Here is a 25,341-nt window from a genome sequence, read left to right on the forward strand (position 1 = left end):
CTCAGCACAGGCTCACAGCATCAGTCTTCTCAATCATAATCATTTTGTCATTTTGCAGCAAAACACCAGTGATTACAGGTATAAAACAACCCTCAAAAGATGTGAAACTGCAATCTTCTTCAATATTAAAAAAAGAAACATTTTACGACTTTACTTCTCCATGCTTTACTTTTATGTATTGTAGGTAAAATATTTTATATCGGTGCACATAATGCTATTATATGCTATAATACATAACTATATTTATTAGCTTATTTAACAAATTGTAAAAAGCATGCTTTGTCCCAATTATTTTATACACACACACACACACACACACCCTGAGAGTGCAGTGAACCGGTCAGTTCAACAACTTTCCTTTCCTATTAGTTCTTGAATAGATTAGCATTTTAAACATCTGCTCCAAAGGTATGCTCTCGCTCAAAATCCTGAAGTAGGAAAATACTAGAGGAATCGGCCTTTAAATCTTAATAGTACTTTCTAAGGCAGAGAGCTCATGCATGTATAATGCGTTAAAGGTTTCTGACCTACGGTAACTGTGATGCATGTTTACCGGCTCTAGAAATGGACGTCCGATCAGCAGCGCTGCAGAAATGTAACACCTTCGGAAAAGTGTTTTTCTTTGTCGAGTTAAAATATACAGGAAAAGTGATTTGGGATTTATGTGGAGAAGTCCTGTTTCCTGCCAAGGCCGAAGCTAAATGTTTCACTGCCAAACTGGACACCCAGACAGACCACAACTATTTGACCTTCTAGGAGATCGTGTCACCATCAGTTGCATTTCATGCCGTTTTTAATTCTGCACGATATTGACACAGCTGCAGCTCTGACAGATAAAACGCTGCTTAAAGAACCAGACTCACTCCTGTTTTTCTTCACACTGCCAAAATATCACATTATGTACGCTTTGGAAAAATCAGAAGGCTGGAGCTCTGAATTCTGTTATCAGAGCGTAGTGCGGGTGTGACCTACATATGGACCAGGTGTAATGAATGAGCTTTAATAAACATCTCTTACGTTGTTCGCTGAGCACTGCAGCACGGGAAAGGCGCTGGAGAGACGGATAGTGACTTTTGCCTCACCTACTCTTTAAGTGCCGGCATGCATTTTTAACTGCAGTGCTGGTGAAACATTAAAAGGCTTCTGTGAGAATGTGCGTCATTGTCTGCTACATTAGAGACCTGCCATGTTGGCGTGAATGAGGAAGGAGCGTGTGTGTGTGTGTGTGATGAAAAACACAGAGTATTGGCTCTGGAAGTAAACCATTAAACACAATGAAGTCTTTTTTCTTTTGTCTCAAAATCTTCATTGGTTCCACCAAGATTATGCAAGCCATTCATGAATGGCTGCAGCAATGCTAAAAAATAATGTAAAAACACCAAAGCCGGTGAAAAAACATCCATTTTCACAAAGAAAAGCCTAATTGACCTGTCGCTGAGCTCTGTTCCTCACAGGACGTCCTATAGGTATAAACAGCATGATTTTCAGTGACTAGATATTATTCTTAATTGGGCTAGAATTAACTGTGGCACGTCAAAGCATTTTATATGAAGTTTATATTAAAAGAAATATATAGATTACTGTACAGTACAGTATTTTACCGACGGAAAAACGGTTGGCGCGCCCGGGCACATGGTCTAAACGGGTTGTCCCTATTCTCTTAATGAGTAATGGGTGTTTTTTAGGCGTAACATGCAATAAACCAATCAGTCTCATCTTCCATTCCCTTTAAGAGCAAGTTGCACTCATGCCATGACGGATTTGCTAATTACACGGCGGAATTTGGCAAGTGCAAAGACAGAACGCATCTCTGAGATGAAACGGAGCTGCTCGTGTGCGATCAAATAGATTCTCATTCTGATACATGCGATGACTATCCATTATGTAGTAGTATTAGTATTAGTAGGCATTTTTATATTTAATTAGCCTTCAAAAATGCATTGCAATCCTTTAATTTTTTATATTTGGCATGTTTGTGTGCTGCTGTGCGTCTCTGTGTTTAATATGCATCGTGGATGTGCATTGTGGTCCCGCCTATACTAACACGCTCTTTAAGTAACAAAGAAAAAACATTGCGCCAGACTTTAGACCAGGTTTGAGTTGGTCTAAGGCGCAGTCTATTTTCAGCTCCTTAAAATATCAAGGCGCCTGAACACACCTTTTTTTTTTAGACTAGCATGCCCATGCTCACAAATGGGCGCAAATGCATTTGCTAATTAAACGACGTGGCGCTGGATGGGAAAATGCGAACGGGTGAACGGCGCCGGACTGAAACTATCAAACACACTTGCACTGCACCTTGTGTCGCATTGTGCCGGGTGTATGATTGGGCCCACAGGCTTCCATGCAACTCTATTATTAAAGTGCAAAAGCTTGTCTAATAATACATTGCAAAAATTTATTTTCAAAGATGTAAATAAAACAAAGATTAATGGAGTATGTTTCACAAGAAAATACTATTTCAGTCTTTCTGCTTCAGAATTTCATAATTTATTTAAAGTGTTACTTGATACTTATTTGTAATGAATTATACAATTTCTTATTTATGTATTTATGAGTGAAAACCATTCCTATAATATTTTTTTCAGTGCACCAATGAATACACAATTTCATTAACTTTATCCATAGAGAAATTTTTTTAAGTGCAATCAAAATCAGTCTCCAGTATTATTATTTTAGCAATAAACTCAAAATGTATTGTAAATTCAGTTCAATAGACTCGTGTTGTACAATTATTTATGATTCAGTTACATAATTTGCAATAATTCATGGGATCTGTAGTTAATTTTTTCATTTAAAATAAAAAAACTACACTGTTAGGTGCACTATGCCTCAAATCTAACATTCATCTCAGAGTTTCTAGAATAGGTCCATGGCTAAAATATTTTATTGAGTCAGCATTAAATGAAAGTTCACCCTATCTATTTAAAAAAAATGCAAGTTTATAGATCTTATTGTTAACACTTCTTTTGCATAAATGTTTAATTTTACTGAAAATTAAAAGACTGGCAAGAGCAGATTCCAAATCTTCAATACTTATCTTGCTACATCTGTCCACCGCTTTTGACTTGTTTAACCACCAGATCCTCCTGTCAACTCTATAGGCAAAGGGCATATCAGGAACCGCATTACAGTGGTTTGAGTCTTACCTCTCAGATAGATCCTTCAAGGTATCTTGAAGAGGTGAGGTGTCCAAGTCACAACATCTAACTACTGGGGTGCCTCAGGGCTCGGTTCTTGGACCACTTCTCTTCTCTGTCTACATGGCATCACTAGGTTCTGTCATTCAGGAACATGGCTTTTCATATCATTGCTATGCTGATGACACTCAACCATACCTCTCAATTCAATCCTGATGATACAACGACAGCAGATCCATCTCAGCTTGTCTAACAGACATTTCTTGCTGGATGAAGGACCATCACCTTCAACTCAACCTTGCCAAGACAGAATTGTTTGTGGTTCCATTAAACCCATCGTTTCATTAAAATTTCACCATCCAGTTAGGCACATAAACCCTAACTCCTTCAAAACAACCAGAAACCTTGGAGTTATGCTTGATGATCAGCTGACCAGTTCGGCAGATTTGATGTTTTCAACATCAAGAAGATCATGTCATTTCTTTCGGAACATGCTGCACAACTCCTTGTTCAAGCTCTTGTTCTGTCCAGGCTGTACTACTGCAATGCCCTCTTGGCAGGTCTTCCAGACACTTCTATCAAACCTTTACAATTAATCCAGAATGCAGCAGCAAGATTAATTTTTAATGAGCCAAAAAAAGAATGTGCGTCACACCTCTGTTTATAAATTTGCATTGGCCACCAATAGCTGCTTGCATAAACTCCAAGGCATTAATATTTGCCTACAAAACCACCACTGGCTCTGCACCCCTTTACCTAAATTCAATACTTCAGAGTTATGTGCCCTCTAGAAACCTGTGTTCTGCACATGGAACATTGCTTTATTGTGCCATCCCAAAGAGGCACAAAATCACTTTCACAGACTTTTAAATTAAATGTTCCCCCTTTGTGGAATGATCTGCCCAAATCAATCCGAGCAGCTGAGTCCTTAGCAATCTTCAAGAATTGGCTAAAAACAGATTTCTTGCATCTTTATTTGCCACTCTAAAAATCCAATCAACAACCAATGCATAGAACCAATTCCCTCCACTATTTGCTGTTTAAAAAAAATCTGGAAATGGAATGGAAATGGCAAATGCTGCAAAGGTCAGTTATATTTTAAGGCATGGCTTAGCAAAGTTCTGCTCCTGAGAGGGTGTGGCATTAAACATTGAGATGGTCAGGCTCTGTACTTTCTCTGGTGCTTCTATCACACTTCAACATCCAATCAACAACCACTGCATAGAACCAAGTCCTGCCCACCTGTTCTTTTTCAATAATCCAATTAATAATTTAATGTCAATAAACACAGATGTACATCACAATATGGAAGAAAGAAACTGTGACTACTTTAAAAATCTTAAAAAAAAATTTTTTTTAAACTGGGTGGAGCCACAATAGCTGCAAAGGACAGATTGGTAAATCATGTTGTTAAGGAGGGGCTTTGCAAAGGGCCAATAACCAATTAAATTCCAGCACCTTAAAGAGTTGGCCTTACCTACGGGATGACCAGCCTCTCTCCTTTCTCTGGCACCTCCTCTCACATCTCAACATTCAATCAACAACTAACTGTAACCAAGTCCCGCCCACCGATTCCTATGTTGTTAATTCAAATATATGTCACAATATGGAAAAAAATTATCTTTCGCTACTAAAAGAACAGAAATGAAAAAAGTGGCTGATGCCACGACAGCTGCGAAGCTTAGATTGGTCAATAATTTTTTAAGCCGGGGCTTAGGAACATCCAATCAATGACTGAAGAATAGAATCAAGTCGAGCCTATTTTCTTTTCTTTCAAGATAATTTGGTAAAATCGAACGTCACACAATACATATTTCGCACTATTAAAAAAAAGAAATTAACGAAATGTATGGAAATGGAAAAAAGTGGGTGGGACCACAACAGCTGCAAAGATCAGTTGTATTTTTAAGGCGGGGCTTAGCATAGGGCCTGGGTGGGTGTGGCTTTACCTTTGAGATGGCCAGCCTCTCTCCTTTCTCCGGCATTTCCTCTGAGTCGGAGCAGGCGTGTCCATCGCTGAAGGCCAGCAGGGGGCTCAAGCGCGGCCGGTGATGCAGCGGCTGGAAGGTGAACTGGGTGCTGAGCAGGTTACTGACGGCCCGCAGGGTGCTGCAGGTGTTCGGCGGGAGGGAGGGGTCAGCCAGCAGATCTGAGATCAGTCCGTGGGCCTCGCCCATCACCGCGATGTCCACCGTCACACTGGTGCCCGAAGACTGAACGAGAAAGATAAGAAGTTGGCGTAAGGGAGAGATAGAGTTAAAAGCACAGGTAGCGCGAGAGAAACAGACAAAGGGGGAGAGAGAAAAAGCAGCGTTAGTTCATCTGCACCTCAGTGGTGACGCGATGCAGGGCTGACGTAATGGCACACTGACGCAGAGAGTGACGCCGTACTGCTACACACGGGGGAACGAGAGACACACAGAGAACGAGAGAGGGAGAGATTTCGAGGGCAAGAGAGAAGGAGGTCACAAGAAGTACAGAAAGAGGACAGAGTTATAACACGTCTCACACTCTATCTTTCCTCAAAAACGGCCACGGGATACAGTGTTCACACACACGCACGAGGGAGAAAGAGAGAGAGACATCAAAAGCAGATGAAGGACTGACACATACAGAGAATAACTAATGGAGGAAGGAGAAACTGACTTGCATTAGGCCTGATGGCTGCTCGTATCGGGCCGCGTGGACGTCATTGTTCGAGAAAGAGAGAGAGTGAGAGAGAGAGAGAGAGATCTTAAAAACTCAGAAGATCTTCAAGACAGGCGGCATCTGCTGGGGTGTATGTTCAGATGCCAACAGACTGTGCTTCATTTCAAAGATCCCCAAAAAGCTCTCATCACCAAAGTGTGTCATTTCTGGACCCTTAAATTCATCAAACTGATTTATTTAAGAATAGTAGGTCATTGCTAGACAACATTCGCACACACATACGCACACACACACACACACACACACACACACAAAAAAAACCCGAACCTCTGGATTTGAGCCAATCAGCAAGGACTACTGGGCGAATGTCAGGGAAATTAATATTCATGAGCAAAGTCGCTACGGTTTCTTTCTATGCCTCTTGTTTGATATGCTATGAACATATACACAAACAAATGCTTGAAACTAAGCTGAAAAAATGGCTTATTCAGCAATGATCATCACACAAATACATTAACATATGACCATCCACATTTACACTTAGCCAAAGTACTAAGCTATATATATATCTATATATAATAAAATGTATTTTATTCAAGGTATTGCAAACAAACGCCACTCAACAAGAATGCAAGATGAACACCAGTATTGGCTTTTCATTTTTGTTAATGGTTTATTTTTCTCACTTGGTCTGAATGGGCATCTGCTCTGTACTCATCAGCATCTTCTGTGAAATCTCATAAAGCTTGTACAAGACATGCATGAACCAAACTTACAGGAAACGGAGACGCAAGATATTGACAGTAGAATCATTTGCTTGTTTACATTTTTTCCCTTCATCAAAATCTCCTTGATTTATTCTGCCGGCTCATGTGCCGTTGACAGTCCTGCGCACGTGCGGCTGACAGATGAGTGGTGGCTATGGGAACGAGTTTGCGTCAGCCTCATTCTCTGTTTGTGTATAAAACACACACACACACACACATGTATTAAGTGCTTGGCCTGATCTTACTGTAAGGGATTTTCTCGGCCATAGACCCTTGGTGAATCATGCAAAATCCCTCACTTTTATTATTTTATTGGTGTTTGGCATATTACCTTTACAGTTACCATATCTAAAGGCCTGAGACATCTAGTTATTATATTCTATAAAACACAAAGCAGCATAAGAAAAACACTGCAGTGGAACACAAATATGCTCAAACACATAATGCGATTAAAGCAGTACTGAGATTAATTTGAAGCTTGTGTTAACAGAATTTTGTGATTATGTTTATGCAGCAACCATAATCATGCCAAAATATGTTGCGTACTGCAGTTTTCTGTATACATTTTAATGTCCACGCACATGTTTGTGCCATAGACAGATGATGCATTATGCAAATGCATGGGTTTGAAAACTGTGCACGTACAGAAAACAATATTTCTAGTGAGCTCAGGAACTATTTTGCAATTTATTTCACATTTGAAGTAGGTTTTGAATTTGAGGCAGGTCAGTGAAAACAGCAGAAGAAAACATGGCTATTGAATTTTATATAATAAATAATTCTGAGAAATTATTGGCAATAATCAGTCGATTAGTGTGCAATTTGTTTGCATTTAAAGGAACAGTTCAAACAAAAATTAAGATTAGCTGAAAATGTACTTATCCTCAGTCTATCCTAGATTTAGATGAGTTTGTTTCTACATCAGATTTGGAGAAATTTAGCTTCACTTGCTCACCAGTGGATCCTCTGCAGTGAATGGGTGCCGTCAGAATGAGACTCCAAATCCATCATTAAGATGTTTGTAATTCCACACAGTTGCTTCCAGCTAAAATTCAAGTCCATAATCCTTAATAACACTTAATTCAGTGAAAAAGTCTGTCTCCTGTTGTGTCTCACATCAAAATCCACCCACATATTTGTTTAGAGCTGTTTTGGCTTGTAAACGCCGCTAGATCTGTGCAGATTTCTCTCCTGATTCAGACAACTTTTTCACTGGAGGAAGTGTTATTATGGATTATTGACTCATGTTTTAGCGGGAAGCAATGGTTAGAAGTTAAAGCGCCTGGATGGATTTGTTTCTTACAAACATGCAGTTTTGTCTTCACAAGATGTTAACTGATGGACTGGAGTGCTGTGGATTATTGTGATGTTTTTATCAGCTGTTTAGACTCTCATTCTGACGGCACCCATTCAATGCAGACGATCCACTGGTGAGACAGTGATGCAATCCTACATTTTTCCATATCTGATAAAGAAACAAACTCATCTACATCTTGGGTGGCCTGAAAGTGAATACATTTTCAGCAAATTTACCACTTTGCATGAATTATTTCTTTAAAATGAAAGTTTGGAGTGTGGCATTCGGGTCTCCTCATCACTCATGTAAGTTCATATCACAGCGGCGCTGTGATTAAATAAGCCTGCAGTGAGGTGTGATAATTAGCCACTGCACTCAGGGCACAGTAAGAGCACAGCTGGAATGAAAAACTCAAACACGAGGAGAGTGGAAGAGTGACACAAAAAAAAGCTTTCCAGGACTCCTCTGACATCCGTCATTTTGCCTTGAGTCACTACAGAGAGAACACAAGGAGGATGTATGCACAGCTTCACGCTTCATATCACAGATTTAGCCGCTTTGATTGAGAGCTTCTGAGAAACGTTTGAGATGTAAAAACTACGTAAACACAGAAACTGTCCGCCATTGCGCATATTTGGATAATGAATATCTACTGGGTTTAGTTTTAACTCTCTGAAACGGGCTGGCTCATCATTTCATTAGCTTGAACAGTCGGCACAGGTCAGGAGTTATAAGCATGGTGAAGTATTAATGAGAGCAGCATGTGACCTGTGACCTCTCACAACCTCACGACCCACGGCAGGGGGCCTGCAAGTGACCCTTGTGGGAAAACAGAAATCATTTCTCAGATTCATTTGTTGTTTGTGTAGGTGAACCTTGCAATAATAACACAGTTATAATAATAAATTAATAAATTACAATTAAATATTGTATAGATAGTAAATAAAAAAAATAAAAAAATAAATAAAAATCTCTATCTATCTATCTATCTATCTATCTATCTATCTATCTATCTATCTATCTATCTATCTATCTATCTATCTATCTATCTATCTATCCGTATATACAAATTTAATAAATACAAATTATATTGAATTTATATCACACCCATACATTATATATTATTATAACATTCTATATACACACACATAATAAAAATGCATTTATTAAAAATATTTAATTATTTTGTGCAATTGTAATAAAATTATATATAAATATGACCACTTACTGTCTTCACAGTATTAATTGCCATAGTTTGTTTGTGTGTATATATAATGCATATGGTATATATATATATGCATTTAATAAAAAATACATAAGTATTTTATTATAATAATGTAAATACACACACATACAGTATGTAAAGTATTACTGTGACATATGCTTAATTATACTAATTTGTCAAGATAATGTGAATATATGTGTGTGTAAATATGTAATTGAATATGTGATAAAATGTATAAATATATAAAACTACTCTACTATAAAATTGTAATTAATACTATATATCTATCCATCTATATTAGAGTTTTATAGTCATATTTGTTAGAATACATATGCTTAAATTGTCATGAAAATGTAATGTGAAAAAACAAACAAACAAAAAAAATCCATTAATTGTGGGGTGAAATGTGACCCGTGCAAATTCTTAACAGATTTTGAGAAATGTCTGGAGACAGAAATCTGTCTCTCCAGCTGTGGAGAGAATGAGAAACACTTCCTCTGCTCTCTGTGTTACTCAGGTCTTCCACTAGGGTCAGACGTGAACTGCCGGGAAGTGAAAAAGGGAGATTAAATTTAGAAGTCATGGAGAGCGAGGTTAAGTGGACTGAGGCAACATTGCTCCTTGTGTGGGAGTCTTTCAGCTCCTTCGTTTCATTACATTTTTTCTCTCTTGCTCTCTCTCTCTCCTCCTGTCTCTGTCCGTTATCAAAACAGTGTCCACAGCATTCAACATCAAGAGCCGTGAGTCACCGGCGAGCTTGTCAAACAAGAGGATGTTCTGTGCAAACAATAGGCCGTAAAACCAAACTTGGGCTCTCTTAAACTTTAGCATGTGTGTGTTTGTGTGTTTTATCGACAGCTAAAACAAGAGAGGTGTTTATGGGAAAGTTGCTCAAGCACTTTGGCTTGGAGAGTGTCTGACAGATACCAGAGAGCCCGGCCTTAAAAAACACACATTATCTCGCTCTTCAGCGCAACCTTTACGACATCCTGTGATAGCCAAATCTGCCCATTACCTGCCTGAAATGGACTCTCTCCACGGCTAATGTCCTCGGATTAGTGTGATTGTGTGCGCCCACGAGAATGTGAGTGTGTGTGTGTGCATAGGTGATATCAACAACACATCCAGGGAACAAAACGGGGGTTGCTGGTAGAAACGGTATTGATCCGTCCAGGTTGATTAGGGCCATTGTGAACAGTGGTACAGGACAGCCGGGAGGGAAAGTCCTCTAATAGCGTCCCATTGATCGCAGGGCTTATGCTGAGTCATGTTATTTTCCATGCATATGCATTCAAAACACTCTGCCCAATGGGATGCAAATGTGCATGAAAGCAAAAGCGAGGGCTTTGATTCATTGCATTTGTAGGCACGTTTCTACACTCGGCTCATCAGAGAAACACGCACACACAACGGCATCACACGGAGCTGCTGCGCAGATGCCGAGGTGCAGTGAGGCGTGAAAGAGGAAGAACCCTTTACGCCACACCAGCTGAGATTTTTCCTTAAATGTAATTTATTCCTGTGATCAAAGATGAGTTTCCAGCATCATTATGCTGTGGAGATACTGTGTCTTACCCGGGAATCTAAGTGTACTACCTGTTGGCTTGACCCTTTACCAACTCACTTAAATGTTAAATCCTGTCTACCAACTTTATCTTCATTAATTACCAAAATTATTCGCTCTTCTCATTTCTGGCTCTGTACCATCCTCTCTTAAATCTACTATTATCCTATCCCTAAGAAACCAGGGGCTGATCCATCTAACCTAGATAATTACCGTCTGATTTCTGGTTTGCCATTCATCACCAAAATCCTGGAAAAGTGTGTTGCAACACAGGTCCATGATCATCTCTCTGATAACAAAATTAATTTGAGCATTTTCAATCTTTCTTCCGACCCCACCACAGTACAGAGACGGCTCTTGTTAAAATCACTAATGATCTGTTGTTGGCAACTGACTAAACTATGGTTTATTAACCATATTTGTCCTTCTAGAAGAAAATGTGCATTTTGATACTATCTCACATAAGATACTCCTTGACAGGTTAGTTTTTATTGGGATCGTTGGTAACCCCTGGTCGCCCTCAGTTTGTCCAACTTAAGACACTTATGATCGAGATCATCTAGAGTTAAATCTGGTGTTCCTCAGGGCTCTGTTTTGGGCCAGCTTCTATTCATTAACTACTTAATCTTGCTTGGTCGAATGTTTAGTAAATATGGTATTCACTTTAACTTGTCCAGTAGTTTAGCTGAAATCAAAGTCTTAATAGTAATAAACTCAGGTCTTACTTGTAGGCACAAGATCGACTCTTACCAAATCTGACGTTTTTTCTTCGGATATTGATAAATATGCCATTTGTCCTTGTCCACAGGTCAAGAGTCTAGGTATTATTCTAGATAGCACACTTTTGGTAATATTATGTGCACTGCATACTTTCATCTGCGTCATACTATTCATCTTCACCCTTTCCTCACAATGAACAACAATGCAACTCTCATCCATGCACTGGTTAATTCACCTATTGATTATTGCAAGGCTCTGCTTACTGGTCTTCCTTCTAAACTTTTCCATAAACTTCAACTGGTTCAGAACCCTGCGGCTTGTGTTCTTTCTAGAAATTGTTCTGCTCTGCACATTTCACCAGCCCTCCAGCGACTACACTGGCTTCCAGTGAAGTATCGCATTGATTGAAAAATTCTGCTTCTCACATTCAAGGCACTTCACAATCTCACTCCTCCATACCTTACTGATTTTCTTCATATTTATACCCCTCCATGCACTGAGATCTTCACACTCACTCTCCCTGGTGTCACCACTTAAAAGCTAAACTACCATGGGAGCAAGAACTTTTAGCCACATGGCCCCTATGGCGCTCTCTCCCTATCATAATGCTTTCAAATCCTGTCTTAAGACCTATCTTTTTACCAAGGCTTTTTTATGACCTGAACTGTATTATACTGTTTCTATGATGCATGTGTGTTTTTAAGTTGTTGTGATGCTAATGAGATTAGTTTATTGATATTGAATCTTAAAAACTCTGAGCATCGCTAAGTTCAAGAGGCAGAGAATTCCAAAGGACAGGAGCAAAGAAAGAGAAAGCCTTATCACAAATAGATCTTAGATGTGATTGAGGAACAACCAAGAAGTTTGACTGAGAGTAACGCAGTCTACGACTAGGAGTGTATGGATGTAACAACTCTGTAAGCTAATGTGTTGCCAGTACATGTAATGCTTTAAAAGTTAGCATCATGATTTTGAAATCCACTCTAAACCTGACCGGGAGCCAGTTCAAAGATTCTAACACTGGAATAATATGACTGCCAATCCAAGTCCCAGTTAAAATCCTAGCGGCTGAATTTTGTACATATTGCAACTTATTAAGTGTAGATTTAGAAGCTACAGCTAAAAGAGCATTACAATAGTCTAACTGCGAGACAACAAAGGAATTTATTAGCATTTCCGCAACTGTAAAATTTAACATAGGACGCAATCTTGCGATATTTCTGAAAAATAGGTTTTAACAGTGCTGTGGACAAAAGAATCAAAAGACAAGTTTGCATCAAAAATAGCTCCAAGGTTTTTCACTCAACTCTGGATTTCCAAAAGCAGAGACATCAAGAGTCAGGAACAGACAACAAGCTTTAGAAATTTAATAATGGGAACAAATGAGCACAACTTCAGTTTTACCACCGTTCAAGCACAATAAATTATTATCCAACCATATTTTAATCTCAGTAATGCAGTCCGACAAATAAGCAAAGTCAAGGCGCTCATGAGGTTTTGAATGTATATAAGTCTGCGTCATCGCCATTCAAATGGTAATGAAGGCCGTGATCTCAAAAGGTGGCCTAAAGGTGACAAATAAATATAAAAAAGTAAAGGACCTAAACTCGACCCCTGAGGGACACCAGTTGAGACAGAACTAATCTCAGACCTATTACCACCCATATAGAAATAAACACATACACAACATAAGACACATGCACAAAAACACACAAAACAGGCCTTGTGCACTTTGGAATGTGTAGTGGCTAGTTGTCCACTTTGGTGCCTGGACAAAAAAAATAAAAATAAAAAATAATAATAAATAAAAGCCTTGACGCTTACAGTCCAACAAATTCCAGTGTCCACATTGTTGACTGTCCCAAACTTGAAGTAACATTTATTACAATTAAAAATACAAATAAAAAATGAAAAAAACAAAATCTCAGTAAAGTAAAGGATTGCAAAGTCAAAGTGGATTAGAGCAGGAGTCAGACAGAGAGATCAAAGACAGTCACTTTCTGTTTCAACCACACCCTCAAGTGATGTTCACAGGTCTTTTATCTCAAAGTCCTTGCATCTTCACCTTGACCACTAGATGGGGTCAACTTAGATAACACATAGAAATAACAAAAAAATGCAGCAAATTATTATAAGTATTATATTCCTACAGAATGTATTCATGTTTTTGCATGAGAATGTGTTTTTCAGCATGCGAAGCAACTCAAAACAAGCGTGACAAACTTTTGTAACACTTCAGTGCTGCTCTGATTGTGTATCACTGTCGTTTTGCGTCCCATGACAGCACCCAATGTGTCACAAAGGCATCATAAAAATTACAGCAGGACTAAATTGTGAATGAAGCGAGCTGCCTGAGGTCCTCACAACACAAGAATGTTAATGGCTGTTTGCAGATTATGCAGAGCTTTAAAGGCTTCTTTACTTCACTTCATAATTACTGAAGTGGGGATAGGGGTCTGTAATTAGTTTGTCATATCGCTTTGAGACTTAAGCAAGAGCCAGCTGTTTTTAAACCTCTATGAAAACTACAAACCATGTCAATAATGTGCACTGTTAAAAAATGAAGGTGTTTTTTATAGGCGGATTACTTCAGATTTTGTGGCGTCCCACAAATTCAGTGACGTCTGACTGCGGTGATGCTGGCATCTGCAGACATCTTTATTCCTGACTCAAATGTTACTGAAGCTAATGATCTGAATCCAATGAGCTTCCAACTTCAAATCTAAATATTATCCTTGCTCTTGTTCCATTATTTCTCCATTCAAAAGTTAAAAACATAATTTTTGTAACCGTAACACACACTGGCTGTTGCGTGAGGTGAGTTGACTGGTGATCGAGACATGGATGAATCCGTAAATGGACTAGTGATTTACAGCACCTCTGAGCTTCTCTGATGTACCACAAATCTCCTTCTCCGCAAAAACTCACGGCGTGATTCACAGGAAATACTGTAGGACAGAGAAATCCTTCCACTTAATGCTTCGGTAAACCAAGAGCTACTGTGGATCCCTTTGCTTAATGGATTTTATTTGAGTGACATCTGAGCAGGATTATTATCATTAACTAATTATTATTATTATTATTATTATTTTTAATACTGAAAAAAAACATTTAATTATTTCAGCTAAAGTACAGCTCAAGTTTAAATACTAAAATAACTTAAAACTAAAACTTAAAAACTAAAGACATTTAAAAAAAAAAGACCAAAACACAAAAAAATACTAAAACTTTAAAATAAAAATAAAAATAAAAAAATTAGATAAAATACAATATAAAAAAAATGTAAATTTACTTCAACTACTTGCCAAGGTTGTGTTTTTCATAACTAAAACTTACCAAAAAAAAAAAAAAAAAACCTATATAGACATTTTTTTAAATGCACAAAAATAACAAAAACACAACAAAAATACAAAAACTAAAAACAGATAATATAAAAATAAAATCTAATTTAAAATACTGATTAAAACTATAATACTACATCAATGATACTAAAATAACACTGCATCTGATGCACAAATTTCCACTTTATGTTCAACTACTAACACAGTTAAAATTACTGTTAAATTATTAATCAAATAAAATAAATATTACATTTGCAAACAAACATTTGTAGGCACAATGTATACTTGCAACACATTTCAAGCATCAATATCCAGAAAAAACGTATCAGTAAAGTGCATCCAGACTTTTCACATATATGAAACAGATGAATATTAGCAACGATAAAAAGAATAGGGTGCATCTCCCACCTGGTGGCCATGATATGGGCAGAGCGGCCCGGCGGTGGCACGCCTCTTCCTCATGATGCCAGTGTTGGGCAAACTCACTGATCAGTCTGTCTGGCTGCTGTACTGGCTTTAGCGGACAGTGAGTGTGTGTGTGTGTGTGTGTGTGAAGTCCACTGCTCACACATGAGTCTCAGCTGCACTGCTGCTGTCAGATACTGCAAGTGCTCCACACACCACAGGAAGCATTTAGATTGAAAATAGCCTGTTGCTAAGTGACAGCCGGGCAAAGAGCATTACCTCAGGGCCCACACAATAAACAGTTGTTTGGGCAAAATTGGTCAACAAAAATACCTTTCCACTCCTTCACACTTTTTTATGAAATAAAGGAACTTGATAGTTTCTCTGAAGGGACGTTCAAGCTGACAGTGCATTTGCAGCACCTTGAGATGTTTGGTCATTTAGTTTTAATGAGAGTTAGGGATGTCCAGGAACATGACTGACAGTGACTATGTGACGATGAACAGGTCCAGCTCTGGATGTGATGAAGCTGAGAAAAAGTTTGTTTATGCAAATGAGCAGCGACGCAATACGTCACTAAGACGTCACTAAAAAGCCACGAAACCTGTCTGAAACCTGTATCAATCATATTTTTCTCAATAATAAACAATAATAACACATATATATTTATTTATATTTATATAATAATATTTATATAATAGTATTTATACATTATGGTACCGTCTTAATATAACTTTTAATAGAATTTTGTGGGTGAAATATATTACAGTATATTATAAAATATATAAATAGTTTTTTTTTATTTTTAATATGTTTAATGTTATATATTTCCATGCAAATATATAATTCTTTTCAAATTCAATATGATTAATTTTATATTTTGCTATTAATTTTATGAATGTGTTACTATAATGCACAAAAACAATACAATTCAAAAACTAACAAAATATATAATTTAAATACATTATGGTACCATTTTTCACCCTCAGATTTATGCTGATTTTAATTAACAGTCATCATTTATTGCACATTAATAGGCATGTAATAAAAAAAAATAGCTAAACTTGCTAATTCACTAATTTTGATTTAACTAAAATTAAAATGTTTACATGCAATACAGTAATATGAGTTTTGTGGTTTAAATGTATTATATTATATATATATATATATATATATATATTTTTTTTTTTTTATATGGGAAAAATATAATGTGAACGTTCTTTTGTTTACGTATAGGAGCAGTGACGTAACGTGGCGGCTGCTAATGAGAGTGAAGGCAACTGAACACAAACACCAACAATACAGCCACATGGGAGAAGCAGTGCACCCTGGGAAGGGTCTCCTGAGTCCCGCACACTCACTCTCTCTTCACGTCAGAGGTGTGTTTGCACTACTGCACACCTTTATCAGGCACTGGATCCTGGAGATGGCTGCTTTCCACGATCAATGAGAGGAAAGCAGGCAGAAATCAAGCACACGATTGGCTGCACTTTGAAAGCTTGTGGGTGAACGAGAACTTTGAAATGCTAATCTGTGTTTCATGCAGCAAATACGATCCAGAGACAAGAGACAACCAAGTCCCTTAATTGACTAATGATAAAACAACTGGGTGATTAGAAAAGAGAGCAAGCTCTGTTAGCTCTCAAACACACACACACACACACACACACACACACACACACACACACACACACACGCATGTGTGTCTGAATATGGCTGTGAAGCAGAAAGAGCACCATCGATCTTCAGTGGGAGGATATCCTTCTGATAAGAAGGCTTAGACACTGAACACACACACACACACACACACACACACACGCCTCTCACTATTCATTTTCCCGAAATCCAGACACTTCTAGTTATGCAAGCTTGATCACTGTGTGCTACATGTGATGCTAGATGCTAGCGACCACATTAGCGTAAACCATCACCTTCTATAGTCAGTTTTCACTTCCCAGTTTCACAGAAATCAGTTTGAACAAAAGCGTATTAAGGTTGTTAGTTAAAGTTAGACAGGAGCCCCATAAAACATCCAATGATATAAATAAAATATGAATTACATAGAATATAATAATTGAATATATGTGTTGATATATATAATAATATGTGTGTTTGTGTGTGTATATATATAGAAACGTTCATATACGCGAGTATAATCTAAATTATTAATATTATTGTTTTCATAAAGTTAGTTTTCACTTTATGGTCAACTTGAATCTTGTTGAGCACGCTAGTTAAAATCATGCTTTCATAAGACAACTGTAAGAAAATAATATAATAATATTTATCTGAATATCTACATTGTTTTATTTACACTGTGACTGTGAAATAATTCCAATTTATATGATGTTCACAAGCAATTTTTGAGGACAAAATCTTTATTCTTTTTTTTTTTTTTTTTTTTTTTTTAATTATTTTAGAAAGAAATGCACCCTTGGTAACTAGCTGAAATACATTTACAAAATACAAAAAAAATTATCAGTTCACATTTATTTTTTTGCTACAGTTTATTTAAAAATATATATATTTTCATTGGTTTTAGTTTGAGTTAACTATAATAACCCAGACTCACTGTCGATGGAGAATGCATAAATGAAGTAGTGTATTCGTTTAAAGCTCGGTATCGTCACCTTTTGTTACTGCTGCATGTACAACAGAACCAAACACTGCGTTTGCATACAGAAACACACTAAGAATGTGGATTCCACACACACAAGTGCTCTTTCCTCCTATGCATTGTTTGCACTATCAGTTCATGGCCTCGCACTGCTCCCAAGGCCCAGTGCATTATGGGAAGCATGCTCTGGCAGCTCTACTGTGAGACACGCTGACTGACAGCTGATTTCTAAGGTCATGTTCATCCTCATGTAAGGCCTGACGTGAACGCGTGTCTCAACTGCTCTCCTGCAGTCTAGTTTTACCTCAGTGGCTTTTCTATCAAATACCTTCATGAAAACGCTACGGATGGAAGCGCCATCTTTCTTATGGCCTCGTGATGCAACGGCGCACAGAGACTCAACGGAAAGAAAAGCACTCGAGAGTTTCCTCTCTGTCGCAGGCAAAGGCAGAAATAGGTGGAGGTTAAACTTCTGGGAACGAATGAAGGACCGAGGGAATGGAGAACAGAAACACGTCAGTACAGACGTCACGCTGCTCCCTGCTCTCACCCAGCCGTGAAGAGGACTAGATAAAAGTGCAAACACATTAGCATATGTGCACACACATACACACACTCACATGCTGGGGAGTATCAGAATAAAACACACACAAAATAATCATTCCTCCTGTCATTCTGGGTCATGTCATGCCATCATGATCGACAGAGTAATAAATCATCCATTAATTATAAAACTGATAATATTTTATGATAAGATCCCATATAAGATTAACTAACAATGACAATACATTAGTTAGTTCATTGTTAACTCAGGTCTATTGAATAATGCTAACAGAAATGACTCTTCTAACTTTTAATAATCCATTAGTAAATGTTAAAAAATAACATAACTTTTCATTGTTATTTCATCAGGTTAAATAACGTAGTTAATTAACTTTAACAAATGGAAACGTACAGCTACCATAAATCTATATTATGCTTTCTGAATTTTCTTGTTTCCGATATAATTTTTAATCCGGGTGCATTATTATTATTGCATTTTCTTACAAATATTATTTTAACTGATACTCATTTCATTATTCTTGTTTCCAATATAATTTTTTATCTAGGTAGATTATTATTATTATTATTATTATTATTATTACAGAACCTAGTAATAATATTACATTAAAAAGTACACACAAGTCGTTAAATCCAAAGATGGGTTTAAAAAAATTAAATCAATACATTTCACAAGAGACCAAATACAGATTTATAGTACTTTACCATAGATGCACCTTTTATATATATATATATCAAATTAATAATTCCTTCTTTCATTCTGGATCGTATGTCATCAAATGTATCTAATATATTAAAATAAATAGGTTTTTCCTGATTCTATTTCGGTAGTTCTTTTTAAAAAATTTTACTACTTTATTTTTATTTTTTATTCAAGAACAGTAGAAAGTCCCTAAAGTCATAGAAAGGATTTACCTTGGAACAAACTTTCACAACATCCCAAACACAGATTCATAATACTTTACAACAGACAGACATTTTATCATGGCAGTTCTTTACCAAGATCATCCTCCAGAAAGTGACATCATTTTGGTGGGAAAACATATTTGAATTTGAATTTGAGCATGAAAGAATGTTTCTGATGCACGTTCTTAAATTCCACAAGCGTATCACTTTTTTCAAGTTCTAAAGTTCAAAGGCGATGATGTCACTAGACTTCATATCCCGGTTACAAGCATGGGGGTCACACACAGGTCACCGACTCACAGACTCATTTACATTGTAGTCATAATGATTAATAAGAGATATCTAGCAACAAAACAAACAACACACAGGCCCCACTTTCACCCCAAAATCTAAAAAATATAAATTACAAATTATATTTTGCATAAAAAACACTTTTGCACGATTAATACTTGCTAGCGTCAGACATAATTTTTTGGACAATTAAGCAATAATCATCTGCAATGCTGTACTAGCAAATATGCTAGAGTGAAAATGATTTCACCAAAGTTTTATAGTGTGTATTTTTTTTTAATGATTCTTCATCAACAATTAATATTAATAATAATAATAAACTTGAATAAGCATAACTAAAAGCAATTTTGACAAATATAACCATGATGAATAAACTATTTATTTATTATAACATTACAGTAAGAGACTTAGAAAAAAGACAGTTATATGAGTAATTGTTTTGAAAATGTCACAAGGCAAATAAAACCTTAATAAATGCAAAACAGGCTTCATTTTCTTTCATTATTATTTTTATTAATATGTTTATTTGCATGGATTGATTATTATTAATATAATAATATAAACATATCTGGGTCATATTTCATAATTTATAAAAATGCAAATAAAATAATAGAAAATTTTAAAAAGATCCTAAGACAGGAAAAACACACACACACACACACACACACACACACACACACACACAGATATATATATATATATATATATATTAGGGGTGTAACGATACGCGTATTCGTATTGAACCGTTCGGTACGACGCTTTCGGTTCGGTACGCGGTACGCATTATGTATACCGAACGGTTCGTTGGAGTAATTAATTATATTTGAAAAAAAAAAAAAAGAGAGAGAGAGAAATATAATGATATGCGTTCAACAAGGTAGCCCAATAACCCAAACAACGTAACAGGCAACGCCCCTGACACTCCCGAAGAAGAAAAAAACACCATCTTATATGTTTATGTTAGGCTACTCAGCAGGCGCTCGCTCACTCAGTACACGCTGAAGGCTCGTTGCAAAATAGCCAATGCGTTTAACAGACTAGAAATGAGAAGATCCCCCAATAACCAACAGGTCTGGTGTTTGGGTGCACTTTGGATTCCCTTTAAGCTATAATGGTGATGGCAAGAGAGTGGTGGATAAAAAAACAACGGTATGTCGCATCTGCAACATGACAGTGCACCAGCGGGATTACAAAAAAACAAAAAAAAAAAACCAGCGGGAATATCTGGGATATATGCGTCAGTACTATCTGGGAAAAGACGAAAAAAAAGGAGAAACATGCACGCAGCAAACTATCCCTGCAGCATTTAGACACTATAGCTTACAGGGAATCCAACCCAAACACCAGACCTGTTGGTTATTTTAGGATCTTATATTTCTGGTCTGTTAAAGGCATTCGACATTTTGCAACGAGCCTTCAGCGCGTGCTGAGTGAGCGAGCGCCTTAGGGGCCGTTCACATATCGTGCCTAAAAACGCATGGAAAACGCTAAGCGCGTCTTTCTCCTCCTTTCCAAAGCGCTTGGGCAGAAGCGCTCATGAGGCGTCTGTCTTTGCTAAGCAACAATGACGTGCTCTCTCCATGAGACGCGGAAATTTCAGCGAAGGATAAATGGATTTGCAGCTCTAAAAATCGCTTGCAGTAGCGCTGCTACTAAATTTATTTCAAAATTGCAATCCATATACAACTATGATCAGCTGATCCTTCATCTTGGCTGAGCTCTCAACGTTGTTACGGGAAAGGATGAAGCTGATTGGTTGGTTCTTGTCACATGACCCGCGGTGCGCTTGCGGCATTCTGAAAAGTTGAGATGTTTTTACATTTTGCTGTATCTAAAACGTATCGAACCGAACCGAACCGAACCGTGACATCAGTGTATCGTATCGAACCGAACCGTGAATTTTGTGAACCGTTACACCCCTAATATATATATACATATACATATATACACACACACACACACACACACATATGTTTTTCCTGTTTCCAATACTGCTTTTCACCTAGGTAGATCTTTTTAAAATGTTCTATTATTTTATTTGTATTTTTTATATATGATGAAATATGACCCAGATATGTTCTTTCGCTCTCAGACATCCATCAGCTCTTTCTCAATCATCCAGACACTGACCTGAGATCCCCGGGCTCCTCTTTTGTGTTCCCATTCTTGCTGTGGGAGCATCTGTGGACAGACAGACGGGATGTTAGAGTCACACACACACAGCGGCGCAGTGCATATTCCATTCACCATTCACCATTCAGCATCTAGTGAGGATACATGCACTACCTCGCTTACTAAAAATACAGCACAGAGAGATAGAGAGAGAGAGAGAGAGAGAGAGAGAGAGAGAGAGAGATCAGGACTCCAGGGATTCCTCTCTCTCTCTCTTTCACACACACACTTTCCATTTTGTTCAGTGACACACGCTCATAATTTAATTTCACAGTCAGGCTGCCTTTACTCGCCGCTCTTCACTTAACAGCTTCTCAAAGGTTGTAAACTTTACACACTCTAATTAACAGACAGTAGGAGGTTCCCGCAGGCGGCGCAAAACAGGCCTCGTTGGCACGAGATTTGCACCTAAAAACATGTCGGATGCGAGTAAATAGCACCCTGTCAGAGAAACACCAGAGGACGTGATGCCGGGGAGCGCGGGACGCCCTTTCAACCCCACTGAAATAGCCTTAGGACTCGAGCCTGGGAAACTGGACTATTATAAATAAAATGCAGAATATTTTCCTTTGGTTTGAAGGGAGAGGAAGCCAAACAAATGGCATTCTGGACTGGGTTTATTGTATACAGCGGGACAGGCTGTAAATCGGACACTCTCCCGGGACACGATGTGACCTGGCACTGCATGGAAACACCACGGACACAACAGGACTACAGGATAATTCACAGCTGGAGAATATCTCATTAACTTTATATACATTCTCCCAAGTTGAGGGAAACTATCAAAAGACAAAAGCAATATTTGTAATTTGCAGTATGAAAAGTGTGCTTGCCAAAACATTTTGCAATTTTAACTTTACCTCTAACAAAATTTGCATTTTGGAGTAATTTAAGATCTACCAGTGGATATTTCTGGTCAAATATAATAATATACATTTACAATTGAACTCCGCACACCTGATGGCAATAGATATGTGCATTGGAGACAATGACCAGACAGGTCAAAAACAACAAAGCAAAAAACCCAAAATATAAAAAAAATTATTTTTGGACTATGTTTCGGTTGCATGACCTTCCTCAGGAATTTTTTTAAACATGACATCAGAAAGTACACCCCATTTAAAAACAGATTCATGACCAATCGCTGTAAAGATCCATTGATTAATAACAACCCACAGTAGGTACATCATCAACTTCCCAAAAAATAAAAAATAAACACCCCTTTATTTACATATAAACATATCCGGTACATACATACTAGTGCATACATCAGGCCCAGATAACATTTAGGGGATAATGTCTGAAGTTTAAAGATCCAAAACAGTGTGTGTATATATATATATATATATATATATATATATACACAATAAATCCAATGTAAAACGACAACAATAGTAACATAAACAATAATGGTTAATGTTATTATTATTTACATTTAATGTTATTATAATAAATAATTGTATAATGAATATTAATATGAATATTGTATAATAATATTAAATATGTATTAAAAACTGTATTGAGGTAATTGAACTTTACAGTAAATTTACACTAAAAATATTTCTATATATTTATTTATATCTATTTATGTATATTTGTAATCAAATATAACAAAATAAAAAAATAGTATTAAATAAAAATATATTTTAGAGTTCCATAATAATCATATGAATAATTTTGATTTAATAGATTAAATATAATAATGATATTATAATATATTATTATAAAAAATATCTTAAACTACATTAAACAATTGAAGTACTAAAATATAATTTGTACCTTTATATCACAGACAAACATCAAAAAAAAAAAAAAAAAAAAACTACAACAAAGTCATGTCATTATTCAAAGTAGATTTTTCACAAGCTCAGGAATATATACTAATATTAAAGATTATACATAAAAAAACTTGAATTTAACAACATAAGATGTAACAGAAAGCCCTGATTTAAATAAGTGATTAAAAGATGACTTGTTCTTCTCAAATGGAAAATATTTGACGTCTTAAAATAAGTTTTTCTGTGCACATCTGAAGTAAACACATGAATATGGCATCATGATACCAGCACTGTACTTTTCTGAAAGTTTTCCTTCTGTCTGTCACACAGCAGCATGATATTTTGACAGGCTGGAAATGGTTCTGTCGTTAACTCGGTGTCAATCGGAGGAATCTCGGCCGGGTTACATAATGTTACGTAAACGCTCTCTGGCCGAGGGTCAAGCCGTGTCCTCGACTGCGGCTTTGGGAAACCAATGACTGTCAGTCATGACATTGCCATCATGCATTCATTCATTAAAGCATTTTCTAAAGAGGCCTACAACACAATGCTGTTTCTATTCATACATGAGGATGATCACAAACCATTTGTTCTTTTAGACTGGTTTGGCAATAAAACTACAAGGTTATAAGTTACAGCAATGCATGAATAATTATGCATGCAAAAAACACATTCAAAATGTCATTAAGAAACAGGAACTTTATATTAAAAGCAAAACAAATCAGTTTATTAATCTTTTCGTTAAACGAATCATTTGAACAAGCCCGATTATCTAAAATGAATCAGATTTCACAGAAGGTGTGAAGTGTAGCTTAAAGGAATAGTTCACCCAAACTTGACATTTGCAGAAATGTACTCACCCTTAGGTCGTACAAGATGTAGATGAGTTTGTTTCTTCATTGAAAGATTTGATGTTTGAAGTTAAAAACATCTAAATGATCCGCGATTTCTTCCAAACACACAGCTTTTGACTTCATAAGACTTGTGGATTATTGTGATGTTTTTATCAGCTGTTTGGACTCTCATTCTGACGGCACCCATTCACTGCACAGCATCCATTGGAGAGCAAGTGATGCAATGCTACATTTCTCCAAATCTGCTACTATGAAGAAAAACTCAAGGCCATCTTGGATGGCCTGAGGGTGAATATTTTCAGCAGATTTTCATTTTTAGATGAACTATTCCTTTAAAAAGTCAAGTTATTTAACGGCAACAAACATATAGATCGACACCTGCTGTTGTCCTTCAATTGTGATCATTACTGAATCAGAAAATAATACATACATCACTAAAGCTGAATAGGCAAGACATTTTAGTTAAGATCAAGCTCCGGGACAGGTGTATCTGCAGTCACAACAAAACACCGTCAGCAGGCGATCCTTCCACTACACGAAACATATTTTCAGACGACTTCCCGAGAGAAACACTTCTTTGAAAACTCAACACGGCACAGGCAAAGCCTCCAGGTTTTTCTGGTCTGGGGTTTATTTCACTGAAACGGCAGTGTGGCATTTAGCTGCTATATTAATAACAGAGCCTGACGTCGATCCACCCTCATCTACCGCTGTTAAAATCATTAAACTATTCATAAAACACAGGAGAACGGGCAGAGGAGAGGTTTTCCAAGGCATTTCAAAGGCTTTCCTGCTGGCCGAGGCCAGCGCTGTCACTCACTCAAATCAGCCTTTATTTACAGATAACTGAACCATTACTTTACTCGCCCTCCGTTTTAAATATTTGCAAACACAAAACGGCACTGAAAATTGGATTTAACAGCATCTTCACAAATATTAATCTTCCCCCGCTACGAAAGCGACGCTCACTAGAGAGGATTTCTCAGGGGACCGACACTAACGGACCGTGTTAATGAGATTTCTCTTTTTTCAGACGTCATTGTAGCGAGGACAG

At 37.1% G+C, this 25,341-nt stretch overlaps 1 protein-coding gene across 4 annotated transcripts in view; it reads right to left on the reverse strand.

The window, feature by feature from the left end:
- The window catches only part of LOC113047885 (cGMP-inhibited 3',5'-cyclic phosphodiesterase A-like), an 81,450-nt gene that overhangs the window by 17,935 nt on the left and 38,174 nt on the right, over positions 1–25,341 (reverse strand). For 2 of the 4 annotated variants that reach the window (XM_026209235.1, XM_026209233.1), the window contains exons 2-4: positions 21,614–21,664; positions 5,787–5,804; positions 5,090–5,353 (exon numbers count right to left, since the gene is read on the reverse strand). In XM_026209235.1, coding sequence (XP_026065020.1) covers positions 5,090–5,353; positions 5,787–5,804; positions 21,614–21,664 — 333 coding nt within the window. Of the gene's footprint in view, positions 1–5,089; positions 5,354–5,786; positions 5,805–15,111; positions 15,262–21,613; positions 21,665–25,341 lie in introns of those variants that run through there. The other 2 variants (XM_026209234.1, XM_026209237.1) reach the window with 2 other exon arrangements.

Source organism: Carassius auratus, chromosome 29 (genome assembly GCF_003368295.1).
Source record: "Carassius auratus strain Wakin chromosome 29, ASM336829v1, whole genome shotgun sequence".
NCBI lineage: Eukaryota > Metazoa > Chordata > Actinopteri > Cypriniformes > Cyprinidae > Carassius > Carassius auratus.